This window comes from Cetorhinus maximus, chromosome 13 (genome assembly GCF_964194155.1).
Source record: "Cetorhinus maximus chromosome 13, sCetMax3.hap1.1, whole genome shotgun sequence".
Classification (NCBI taxonomy): Eukaryota; Metazoa; Chordata; class Chondrichthyes; order Lamniformes; family Cetorhinidae; genus Cetorhinus; species Cetorhinus maximus.
In genome coordinates, this window is record NC_135891.1 from 5,418,398 (window position 1) to 5,431,653 (window position 13,256).

The 13,256-nt window shown below is 44.9% G+C and overlaps 1 protein-coding gene across 1 annotated transcript in view; it reads right to left on the reverse strand.

Moving 5' to 3' along the window:
- LOC144688377 (syntenin-1-like) overlaps positions 1 to 13,256 on the reverse strand; it is a 43,103-nt gene that overhangs the window by 16,117 nt on the left and 13,730 nt on the right. Inside the window, exons 3-6 of the mRNA XM_078554849.1 lie at positions 8,737 to 8,806; positions 6,316 to 6,425; positions 1,901 to 2,062; positions 769 to 944 (exon numbers count right to left, since the gene is read on the reverse strand). Coding sequence (XP_078410975.1) covers positions 769 to 944; positions 1,901 to 2,062; positions 6,316 to 6,425; positions 8,737 to 8,806 — 518 coding nt within the window. The remainder of the gene's footprint in view (positions 1 to 768; positions 945 to 1,900; positions 2,063 to 6,315; positions 6,426 to 8,736; positions 8,807 to 13,256) is intronic.

Consider the following 13,256-nt stretch of genomic DNA (forward strand, 5'->3'; position numbering starts at 1 on the left):
GTAGTTCAGAGGGGGATGGATAAATGCAGGTTATAAAAAGGTGTAAGGAAGTGAGGTAAAGATAGGGTAAGTTTGTTTTCACAAGTCTAGGAACTAAAGTAAAGAACGATTTAATCAAGTCTGGGAAGAAAGTCTCTAAAGAGACTGGTTGAGACAATAGAGAGATCAAAGGGAGGGAGTGCATATAAGGAAACACTGAAGCCTATGTGAGGAGGTAGTTGTTTAGATCTCCCAGAATGTAGCAGGGTAGCTGGTCAGAACTCCCAGAAGACAGTGTGAACAAGGCCAGATTGAAAGAAGCAGTTGCTGCCAGCCTCAGAGGACACCCCAAGGGAAAAGCACCGTGTGGTAAAAATTACTGGGCGTCTATAGATTCTAAAATCTATAAGGACAGTTGCTAAACAGAAAAGGGGAAGGTTAGCTCTGAGGGCAGTTAAGTTAGGATTTGTGGAACCATTTTAAAGTTCTGTTTACTGTGTGAAGCCATTTGTGTGTTTAAGTGTAATTGTGTTTTATTTGTTTTTCCTTTGTTCTTTTAATGAATGTTTACTTTACTATAAAATCATTACAAGTAGTCGGGGACATCATTTCCTGATTTCAAAACCACTCCTCACACAATACAAATTGCAAAAAACAGTTTTGGCAGCTGATTCAAGTTTTCCTCTGGGATTTGAGCAGCTTGGCCTTTACCATCTGCTGTGCCATAACACCCCCATCCCCTGCCTCCTTGACAGTGTAACCAGACCTGGACATGTAACAAATACTGACCGGTCACGGACAATGACCGAGATCCGGTCCTGTGGTGCACGCTTCAGCGCCTTATGTGCTTTATCAGTGCTCCAGCCTGCACAGGTCTGGCCATTCAGTTGCAGGATCTGGTCCCCAAAGCGCAGCCCAACAAGAGAAGACGGGGAGTTGGCCTGTACCAATTGGACAAATATCCCCTAAAGAAAAAAACGAATAAGGAAGTAATGGGTGAAAAGAGGAAAGAGAGAAAAAAAACGAACTTGCATTTACACAGCACCTTTCATTACTTCAGAACTTCCCTTTACCGCCAATTAAATACCTTTTGAAGTGTTGCATCGTGGGAAGTACAGCTGCCAATTCGCGCACAGCAAAGACACACAAACAACAATGTGATAATGAATCTACTTTTATATCTATTTTTAAATTTCTGGATCTATAAATCTATTTTTTAGCCATGTTACTTGAGAGATAGGAATTGACCAGGACACCAGTGAGAACTCTGCAGCTCTTCTTTAGATAGTGTCATGGAATCTTTTACATTTGCCTGAGAGGCACACAAGGCCTCAGCTTAGTGGGTTATCCGAAAGACAGCATTTCCGACAGTGCAGCACTCTCTCAGTACTGCACTGGGAGCGTCAGCCTGGATTGTGTGCTTAAATCTCTGGAGTGGGGCCTGAACCTATAACTGATCATCTAAGTCAGTCAAAAACAAGCTGCAATTAATATCGGTTGATAAAAGGGGACCATACAACCTCTCCAGACTGGAGCTGAGAGGTGAACAGAAGGTGCTAGTCTGCTGCCCCATCTACAAATATTCAGCAACCAAATTGGAAAACCAAAACGGAGGGAAATCTTGGCGATGTAGTGAGATGAGTGACTGAAAGAATTTCAACTCATCCAAACAAATCACCTCATATGGTGATCACAAATAAATCTTTAGGGAGAAATCATTTATTTGAAATTGGGAGCAAGGAGATCATTTCATATTGGAGGGGGGAGTATTTGCAGGGCTATGGGAAAGAATACAACAGTGGTATTAATTGGATAGCTCTTCCAAAGAGCTAGCCCAAGCTCGATAGACTGAATGGCCTCCTCCTGTGCTGTACAATTCTACAACAGGATCTCAGGATGTATTTGTGTCTTATTTACTTACTTTGTCGATTGCACGTAGGCGCAGTCCAACCTTTCCATCTTGGTCCTTGCAAAGGATCACTTCACGTATTCCAGCTTTAATCTCTGCTCGGTGAAGCCCCAGACTATTTCCAGTCACCGGGGCCACCAAGTTATTCATGCCTGACTGATTGCTGGTGACTTGCTATAGAGTGAAACACATAAACAAATGGTTTAGGAGACCAAGGATGAAATGGATAGACAGTTGGCTGCAAACTATCTCTGAACCCTGAACTGAAGGGTTCAAGGCTGGTGGCACTGAATTAATGAATGCACCATCAAGAGCAGTCATCTTTAATGCAAATATCACCAGCAGCACTTGATATAGTCAGGTATGGAGATATTCCATCAGTGATCAAAATCAAGGAGCCCGAGCAAAACTGAAGTCAATGGAAATCAGGGGGAAAACTCGCCTCTAGTTGGAGTTATACCTAGCACAAAGGGAGATGGTTGTGGTTGTTTTTGGTCAATCATCTCAGTTCCAAGACATCATTGCAGGAGTTCCTCAGGGTAGTGTCCTAGGCTCAACCATCTTCAGCTGTTTCATCAATGGCCTTCCTTCCATCATAAGATCTGAAATTAGGCTGTTGCTGATGATTGCACAATGTTCAGCACCACTCGCAACTCCTCAGATACTGAAGCAGTCCGTGTCCATATGCAACAAGACCTGGACAGTATTCAGGCATGGGCTGACAAGTGGCAAGTAACATTCGCACCACATAAGTGCCAGGCAATGACCATCTCCAGCAACAGAGGATCTAACCATCGCCCCATGACATTCGATGGCATTACCGTGACTGAAGCCCCCACTTTCAACAACCTGGGAGTTACCATTGACTGGGAACTGAACTAGACCAGCTATATAAATACTGTGGCTACAAGAGGAGGTTGGGGGTTGGGAATTCTGTGGAGAGTAACTCACCTCCTGTCTCCCAGAGCCTGTCCACCATCTACAAGGCATAAGTCAGGACAGTGATGAAATATACGAATTAGGAGCAGGAGTAGGCCACTTGGCCCCTTGAGCCTGCTCCGCCATTTAATAAGATCATGGCTGACCTGAATGTAACCTCAACCCCACATTCCTGTCTACCCCCGATAACCTTTCATCCCCTTGTTAATCAAGAATCTATCTACCTTTGCCTTAAAAATATTCAAAGACTTTGCTTCCACCACCTTTTGAGGAAGAAGAGTTCCAAAGACTCACAACCCTCAGAGAAAAAAAATTCTCCACATCTCTGTCTTAAAGGAGCAACCCCTTATTTTTAAACTGTGACTCCTGGTTCTAGATTCTCCCACACAAGGAAACATCCTCTCCACATCCGCCCTGTCAAGACCCCTGCCCCACCCAGGATCTTATATGTTTCAATCAAGTCACCTCTTACGCCTCTAAACTGCAGTGGATACAAGCCTAACCTGTCCAACTTTTCTTCATAAGACAACCTGCTCATTCATGGTATTAGTCTAGTAAACCTTCTCTGAACTGCTTCTAACACATTTACATCTTTCCTTAAACATGGAGACCAATACTGTACACAGTACTCCAGATGTGGTCTCACCAGTGCCCTGTACAACTGAAGCATAACCTCTCTATTTTTATATTCAATTCCACTCACAATAAATTATAACATTCTATTAGCTTTCCTAATTACCTGCTGTACCTGCATACTAGCCTTTTGTGATTCATGCACTAGGTCACCCAGATCCCTCTGAATCTCAGAGCTCTGCAATCTCTCGCCATTTAGATAATAAGCTTTTGTATTCTTCTTGCCAAAATGGACAATTTCACATTTGCCCAAATTATACCCCGTTTGCCAGATCTTTGCCCACTCACTTAACCTATGTGCCTTTGTAGCCTACATATGACCTCTTCACAATTTATTTTCCTACCTATCTTTTTGTCATCATCAAATTTAGCAACCATACCTTCAGTCCTTTCATCCTAGTCATTTATATAAATTGTAAAAAGCTGAGGCCCAGCACTGATTCCTTTGGCACACCACTCGCCATATTCTGCCGATCAGAAAAAGATCCATTTATGCAAATGCTCTGCCCCCTGTTAGCCAGCCAATCTTCTATCAATGCCAATATGTTACTCCCTACACCATATGAGCCTTTATTTTCTGCAATAACCTTTGATGTGGCACCTTATCAAATGCCTTCTGGAAATCTAATTAAAGTACATCCACCAGTTCCCCTTTATCCACAACACATGTGACTCCTTCAAAGAACTCCAGTAATTTGGTTAAACATAATTTCCCTTTCACAAAACCATGTTGACTCTCCCCGATTGCCTTGAATTTTTCTAAGTGCCCCGCTATAACATCTTTAATAATAGCTTCTAACATTTTCCCCCTGACAGATAGTCAACTAACTGGCCTGTAGTTTCCTGCTTTCTGTCCCCCTCCCTTTTTGAATGAAGGACTTATATCCACTATTTTCCAATCTAATGGAACCTTCCCTGAATCTAAGGAATTTGGGAAAATTAAAACCAATGCATCAACTATCTCACTAGCCACTTATTTCAAGATCTTAGGGTGAAGTCTATCTGGACCTGGGGATTTGTCAGCCCGCAGCCCCAACAATTTGCTCAATACCACTTCCCTGGTGATTGCAAGTTACCCTCCCTCCCATTTCCTGATTTACAGCTATTTCTGGGATGTTACTTGTGTCCTCTATAGTGAAAACTGATGTAAAATACCTGTTCAATTTATCTGCCATCTCCCTACTTTCCATTATCAATTCCCCTGATGCACTTTCTATCGGTCCGGCGCACACTTTTCTTATTTAAATATCTGTAAAAACTCTTACTATCCATCTTTATATTAATAGCTAACTTTCTCTCATACTCTAATCTTACCCTCCTTATTAATATTTTTGTCATTCTCTGTTGTTCTTATATTCTTTCCAATCCTCTGGCCTACCACCTGTCTTTGCACTTGCCTGGATCAGTGCAGCTCCAACAACACTCAGGAAGCTTGACACCATCCAGGACAAAGCAGCCCGCTTGATTGGCACCCCATCCACCACCTTCAACATTCATTCCCTCCACCCCCGATGTACAGTAGCAGCAGTGTGTACCATCTACAAGATGCGCTGCAGCAACTCACCAAGGTTCCTTCGACAGCATCTTCCAAACACACGACCTCTACTGCCTAGAAAGACAAGGGCAGGAGATGCATGGGAATACCACCACCTGCAAGTTCCCTTCCAAGCCACTTACCCTCCTGACTTGGAACTATATCACCGTTCCTTCGCTGTTGCTGGGTCAAAATCCTGGAACTCCCTCCCTAACAGCACTGTGGGTGTACCTACACCACATGGACTGCAGCGGTTCAAGAAGGCAGCTCACCACCACCTTCTCAAGGGCAGTTCAGGCAGGACAGTAAATGCTGGCCCAGCCAGTGACACCCTCATCCCATGAATGAATTTTAAAAGGTGTGATGATTTTGTAACTTAGCCAAAGTCTTGAGTGTTTCTGTCGGTGGATTTCAGTTATATGCTATCACCCATACTTGAGATTTAATCCATTGTCCCTCTGGTCAGGTAGGCGATGCTTGGCAAGGTTTGCTTTTATTGTCCATCCTCTATTGCCCCAGGAAGATGGTGTTGGTGGGCGATCTTTTTCTTTTTTGTATGACTGAGAGGCTACGTCAAAGGGTGTTAAGAATTAGTCACATTGCGTGAGACTGGAGTCACATGTTGGACAATGTGGGTTGAGGGTTCACAGGTTCTCGTCCCTAAAAGCCACGAGTGAGTTGGTTGGGTTTTTTCAATAACCAAGCAGCCCTTGTGGTCAGTTTCACATCTTTAAAATAGTATTACACTCAGGATCTAGATACTGTCAGCCCAGCATCTTAACCATTTGAAGTGTAATGACTGTTACAAAGTAGGAAGCGCAGCAGCCAATTTGTGCACAGCAAGCTCCCACAAAAGGCACTGTAATAATTCCTATAGAATCTGCTTCAGTGATGCTGGTTGGAGCAATGAATATTGACCATGACACTGGGGAGGGCTCCTGTGCTCATCTTTGAAATAGTGCCACGGGATCTTTCACATCCCCGAGAAGTCAAATGAGGCCTCAGTTTAAAGTATAGTCTGAAAGACAACACCTCCAACAGTGCAGCATTCCCTCAGCACTGCACTGGGAGTGTAAGCCTGGATCAAGTGTCTGGATTGGAGCTTGAGCCCATAACCACCTGACAGCAGTGAGAGTGCTACTCACTGAGCCATGGCTGACACCAGAGCAAAGACAGATGCTAATTAATTGTACATATCAAAAGGCTTGAATTAATCTTTTCTCTTAACATTGCTAAAAAGCCAGTGCATAATGGAGAGAGTGAGGGGTGGTGAGGGGTGAGCTGAGCTCAGTACATTCACCCAGTTCCATTGGATGCTTACTCCAGATTCCAGGACTGGCACCAGGGCCATGTTTTGCTCCAGATTCTCACTGTTCAGGTCCAGGCCCATATAATCCCCCAGTTCCTGCAGGTCCGGATATAAACCTGAAGCTAAAGAAAAACACCTCAGTCAGTTTTTTTAAGAAAATCTTGGCATCTGCACGGACCCTCCCTCTCACTGATAAAGTAATAGACACATCGTAAAACTTTAACCAAACCAACCCAGCGCAAACAAGGCAAGTTTAGTTTGGAACCCTAATTTACAACCCCATCCGATTTTCCTCTGCATTGTTTTCTATTGGGCACTGGGTGGATGGATAAGAAGCCATGGGGTGGTGTAAATCGTATAGGGGGGGTGCAAGCCAGAAACTGAACTAGAGTAGCCACATAAATACTGTGGCTACAAGAGCAGGTCAGAGGCTGGGAATTCTGCAGCGAGTAACTCACCTCCTGATTCCCCAAAGCCTGTCCACCAACTACAAGGCACAAGTCAGGAATGTGATAGAATCCACTTGCCTGGATGAGTGCAGCTGCAACAACACTCAAGAAGCTTGACACCATCCAGGACAAAGCAGCCCACTTGATTAGCACTCCACCCACCACCTTCAACATTCACTCCCTCCACCACCGACGCACAGTAGCAGCGGTGTGACCCATCTACAAGATACACTGCAGCAACTCAACAAGGCTCCTTTGATAGCTCCTTCGACAGCTCCTTCCAAACCTGCGGCTCTATCACCTAGAAGGACAAGGGCAGCAGATTCATGGGAACACCACCACCTGCAAGTTCCCCTCCAAGCCACTCACCATGCTGACTTTGAAATATATCGCCACTCCTTCATTGTGACTGGGTCAAAATCCTGGAACTCCCTAACAGCACCGTGGGTGTACATACACTGCAGGGACTGCAGCGGTGCAAGAAGGCAGCTCACCACCACCTTCTCAGGGGTAATTAGAGATGGGCAATAAATGCTGGCCTAGCCAGCGATGCCCACATCCTGTGAAAGAATTAAAAAAAACCTGGCAAGGAGTTTAAATCAGGCAACAGAGGGAAATCAGCAAGGGGTGTGTAAATAGAAAGGGGAGGCGTAAATCAGTGAAGACCTAGTTGGGAACATAGGAGGATGAAGAGACCATTCAACTCTTGGACCTCTTTTGTCATTCAGCTAGATCTTGGTTGATCTGCACCTCAAGTTCAATCACCTTTCATATTCCTCAATACCCTTACCTCACAAGAGTCTATCAGCCTCAGTCATGACTGCTCCAGTTGCCCCCCAGCATCCAAGTCTTTGAGGAGAGAAAATACCAGGTTTCCAGAAGGCTTCATTTGAAAGAGTGCCTCCTGATTTCTCTCTTGACTGGCCAGCGTTAAAGATTATGTCCTTTCATCCTGGATTCATCCACAGAGGAAATAGTTTCTCTATACCTATGCTATTGAACCCTTTAAGCATTTTAAATTCCTTCATTAGATCACCCCTCAACTTTTTAAATACAAGGGAATACAACCCAGGTTCATGAAAGCAGCCTTCATAAGTTAATCATCTTTCATTCTGCTGAACCTGCATCGCTTCTACAAGGTTCCTGGTCGACCTGTCAGGGGTGGAATGTTTGCCAGGGAATGAAGGCAGGGGTCAGATGGCAGCGTGAGTCCAGTGCAAAGAGAGAGCTAGAGAAACAGAGATTAAAGGGAAGGAATTCCGGAGTTTAGGGCCTTGACAGTGAAGGTACAGCCACCAATAGTGCAGTGAAGGAAATTGGAAATGCACAAGGGGGCAGAATTGGAATAATGCCCAAGTTATGTAAAGGCATTCCCTGTCTCTCTGAGACCCAAACACACAACAATTTGAGGAAGGGGTCAGCCTCATTTCCCTTTCATACTTCCCATCTCCCTTCCATTTGAAACCAGAATATGCAGCTGAGGAAGCAATAAACTTGCCATATTTTCTAAACACAATGTCACTGAAATTCTTCAGATTATGATCCTGGCAGTTACATCTTAGTATCTAATGGGTTCAGTTGATGGATGTTAAGTACCCAGTAGTTTAAGGTAATAAGGTGAACAGGTGGTGGGTAGTGATGAGTTAATTATACTCAGATGTGTATATGAAGAAGAGTCAGCCAGCACTGAGGGAGATTGTGTTAGACTGGAGAAATAAACTCTGCAATAAACAATCTCTACCAAAGCATCTTAGTCTCAGTGTCTTCCTCACAACCAGGCTTGGGACTTTCTCTAATATTGCACTGGGACCCTGCCCTTCTCAGAGGGTTGTGATGCTGGAGGAGGTAGCTGGAAAATGGAGAGGAGAGGGCATGGATGAAAGTGAAGACATCAATACTAAGTAGGGGTCTAAGTTCATGATTTTGAAAATAGAGTTTTGAAGAATAGTGGGGCAAAGTACAGGGGTAAAATGCAATGACTCACCACGTTGGGCATCTGAGGCCTCGGATTCAATTGCTGGTGAGGTCTGGTTGGCTAAAATGGTGGCCTGAGCCTAAGAAAAAACAACATTAAAATCAACTCATGCACTTACAATAAACAGAATCACTAAGTTATTCTGATTGGAGAATGTAGGAATGACTTCATTCATCAGCTGGTTCCTGCTTCAGTTTTGTTTGACATTATTAACTCTGCTTTGCTACATTTCTTTAGCCACTAGTTTTGTATTCTTTTAGTTATTTCAATCTTCTATTCTTAATATCGTTCATCCCAACAGATAATCCAACCCTTCCCTTCATTAGCTTTCTTGCCTTCATTTCTATTTCCTTTACTCTTACCCAAGAATAGTTAAACCTATTTCAATTATTCCCTTTGTGTGCTTGCATACGAGTAGGAGAGAGACCTCATCCTGAGTGAGACACAGCCAGAGTGAGTGTGGGTATTGGCAATTTGGTGCATATTGGGAATCCGGTGCAGAGGGAAAGAGGTGCTATTTGCATTTTTTCTTTGCTATCCAACTTCTTAAATCTTCAGAGAGTGATCTTGCCCTGCTGCAGCAGTAGAGGCTACAACGGAGAGGAATGACTGGTAAGTCGTGGGTAAGGTTGGATAAGTATTTACTACTTTTATCACTTATAGTTTAGGGTCCTTTTGTGGTTTATAGATTGTATATTCTGTAGTAACGAGGATCAGGAAAGAAGGGCCCTAAAGTAATTGATTAAAAAGGTTTAATTTAAAGGGATAAGTCATGGCAGGAGAGCTCAAAGCTGTGGTGTGCTCCTCATGCTCCATGTGGGAAGCTGGGAACATTTCCAGTGCCCGGGACCAGCATGTGCGCAGGAAGTGAGTCCAGCTGCAGCTCCTGGAAGCTCAAGTTTCAGAGCTGGAACGGCGGCTGGGGACACTGTGGAGCATCCGCAAGTCTGAGAGCATCGTGGATAGCACATTTAGAGAGGTGGTCACAGTGCAGCTGAAGGGACTTGAGGAAGGGAGGGAATGGGTGACCACCAGGAAGTCCAAGAGAAACAGGCAGGTAGTTCAGGAGTCCCCTGGGGTCCCGCTCGCAAATCGGTATTCCATTTTGGAGGTTGATGAGGGCGCTGGTTCCTCCAGGGAGTGCAGACAGAGCCAAGCTTCTGGCACCATAAGCAGCCTGTCAAGGAGGAGAGGAAGAGAGGCAGAGCAATAGTAATACGGGATTTATAGTCAGGGGAACAGATAGGTGCTACTGTGGCCATCAACGTGACTCCAGGATGCTGTGTTGCCTCCCTGGTGCCAGGGTCCAGGATGTCACTGAACAGCTGCAGGGCATCCTGAAGGGGGAAGGTGATAAGGCAGAGGTCATGGTAAATGTTGGTACCAATGACATAGGCAGAAAGAGGGATGAAGTCTTGCATCAAGAATTCAGGAAGTCAGGCAGTAGGCTAAAAAGCAAGACCTCTCATGTTGTAATCTCTGGATTACTCCCAGTGTCACATGCTAGTGAACTCAGAAATCGGAGAATAGCGCAGATGAATACGTGGCTTAAGAATTGGTGCAGGAGGGAGGGTTTTAGATTCCTGGATCACTGGGCCTGTTTCTGGGGAAGGTGGGACCTGTACAAGCAGGACGGTCTACATCTGAGGCAAGGCTGGATGGCCTCTACTTTAATACCAGGAGTATTACAGGTAAAATGGATGAGTTAAGGGTGAGGATTGACATGTGGAATTGTGATATAGTAGCCATCACTGAGACGTGATTGAGGGAGGGGCAGGACTGGCAGCTCAACATTCCGGGATATAGAATCTTCAGGCGAGATAGGGGAGGGGGTAAAAGAGGAGAAGGCATTGCATTATTAGTTAAGGAGTCAGTTACTGCAGTAAGGAGAGATGATATCTTGGAGGGGGTATTGAAAGAAGCTTTGTGGATAGAGCTTAGGAATAAAAAAGGAGCAGCCACATTGTTAGGTGTTTATTATAGATCCCCAGATAGTCAGCGGGAAATTGAGGAGCAAATATGTGCACAATTCAAAGAGGTGTGTAAAAACAATAACAATAGGGTAATTATATTAGGTGATTTCAACTTTCTCAGCGTTAATTGGGATAGACATAGTGTTAAGGGCTTGGATGGAGTGGATTTCTTGAAATGTATACAGGAGAACTTTTTAGGTCAATATGTAGAGGGTCCAACAAGGGACAGTGCAGTGCTGGACCTAATTCTGGGGAATGAAGCCGGACAGGTGGCTGAGGTGGTGGTGGGGGAGCATTTTAGTGATAGCGATCATAACATGGTACAATTTAAGCTTGTTATGGACAAAGAAATAGACAAATTGCAAAAAGACATTTTGGATTGGGGGGGCGAGCGGATTTTAGTAAAGTAAGGCAGGATCTGGCCAAGGTAGACTGGGAACAGCTATTTGTGGGGAAATCCACAGAAGAGCAGTGGGGGGTGTTCAGAAAGGAAATGGGGAGGGTACAGGCTCAACAAGTTCCCTCTAGGGTGATAGGAAGGAGTAACAAGCCCAGAGAATCATGGATGACCAGAGATATTCAGGCTTTTAGCAGGTACAAGGGGAGCAAATCGGCAGAGGCATTAGTGGAGTACAGAAAGTGCAGGGTGGAGCTTAAGAAAGCAATTAGGAGAGCAAAGAGGGGATATGAGAAAGCTCTGGCTGGTAAAAGTAGAGAAAATCCCAAGATATTCTATAAGTATATCAATGGGAAGAGGATAACCAGGGAAAGTAGGACCCATTAGGGACCAAGGGGGCAACCTATGGGTGGAGCCAGAGGACATTGGTAGAGTGTTGAACGAGTACTTCACATCCGTCTTCACCCGAGAATGAGGATGAAGGTATGGAACTCGGGGAGAGAGACTGCGAGCTTCTTAAACAAATTGATATAGGGAGTGACAAGGTATTGGAGGTGTTGGCAGGCTTAAAAGTGGACAAATCTCCAGCTCCGGATGATTTGTGTCCCAGACTGCTGAGGGAGGCAAAGGAGGAGATCGCAGGGGCTCTGACCAAATTTTTAATTCCTCTCTGGCCACGGGGGAGGTGCCAGAGGACTGGAGAATAGCTAATGTGGTTCTGCTATTTAAGAAGGGTTGTAGAGATAAGCCAGGGAACTACAGGCCAGTGAGTCTCGCGTCAGTGGTAGGGAAACTATTGGAGATAATTCTGAAGGAGAGAATCTATCTCCACTTGGAGAGGCAAGGTTTGATCAGGGATAGTCAGCATGGCTTTGTCAGAGGGAGGTCATGCCTAAAAAATTTGATTGAATTTTTTCAGGATGTGACCAGGTGTGTAGATGAGGGTAGCGTAGTTGATGTAGTTTATATGGATTTCAGCAAAGACTTTGACAAGGTCCCACGTGGGAGACTTATAAAGAAGGCAAAGGCACATGGGATACAGGGTAATTTGATAAGGTGGATTCAAAATTGGCTTAGTTGTAGGAGACAGAGGGTGATGACAGAAGGATGCTTTAGTGACTGGAAGCCAGTGTCCAGTGGTGTACCACAGGGATCTGTGCTGGGTCCCCTATTATTCGTCATTTATATAAACGACATAGATGACTATGTGGGGGGTAGGATTAGTAAGTTTGCGGATGACACAAAGATTGGCCGGGTGGTTAATAGTGAGGTTGAGAGTTTTGGGCTACAGGAAGATATATGACGGGATGGTCAAATGGGCAGATAAGTGGCAGGTAGAATTTAACGCTGAAAAGTGTGAGGTGATACACTTTGAATACTTCCTTGTCAAATTACTCCTTCCAATGAATGGCATGACACTAGGAAGTTCTGAGGAACAAAGGGACCTTGGCATGTGTGTCCATAGATCTCTGAAGGCGGAGGGGAATGTTAGTGGGGTGGTGAAAAAGGCATATGGGACACTTGCCTTTATCAATCAAGGCACAGATTACAAAAGTAGGGAGGACATGTTGGAGTTGCATAGAACTTTGGTGAGGCCACAGCTGGAGTACTGTGTGCAGTTCTTGTCGCCACATTATAGGAAGGATGTGATTGCACTGGAGGGGGTGCAGAGGAGATTCACCAGGATGTTGCCTGGGATGAAACATTTAAGTTATGAAGAGAGGTTGAATAGACTTGCGTTGTTTTCGTTGGAGCAGAGAAGACTGAGGGGCGACCTGATCGAGGTGTACAAGATTATGAGGGGCATGGACAGGGTGGATAGGGAGCAGTCATGAGGGGACACAAGTTCAAGGTGAGGGGCAGGAGGTTTAGTGGGGGGGATGTGAGGAAAAATGTTTTTACCCAGAGGGTGGTGACAGTCTGGAATGCGCTGCCTGGGAGGGTAGTGGAGGCGGGTTGCCTCACACCCTTTAAAAAAGTACCTGGATGAGCACTTGGCATGTCATAACATTCAAGGCTATGGGCCAAATGTTGGTAAATGGGATTAAGTAGGCAGGTCAGGTGTCTCTCACGTGTCGGTGCAGACTCGATGGGCCGAAGGGCCTCTTCTGTAATGTGTGTTTCTGTGATTCTGTGAATTGACTTCACATTTCCCTGTT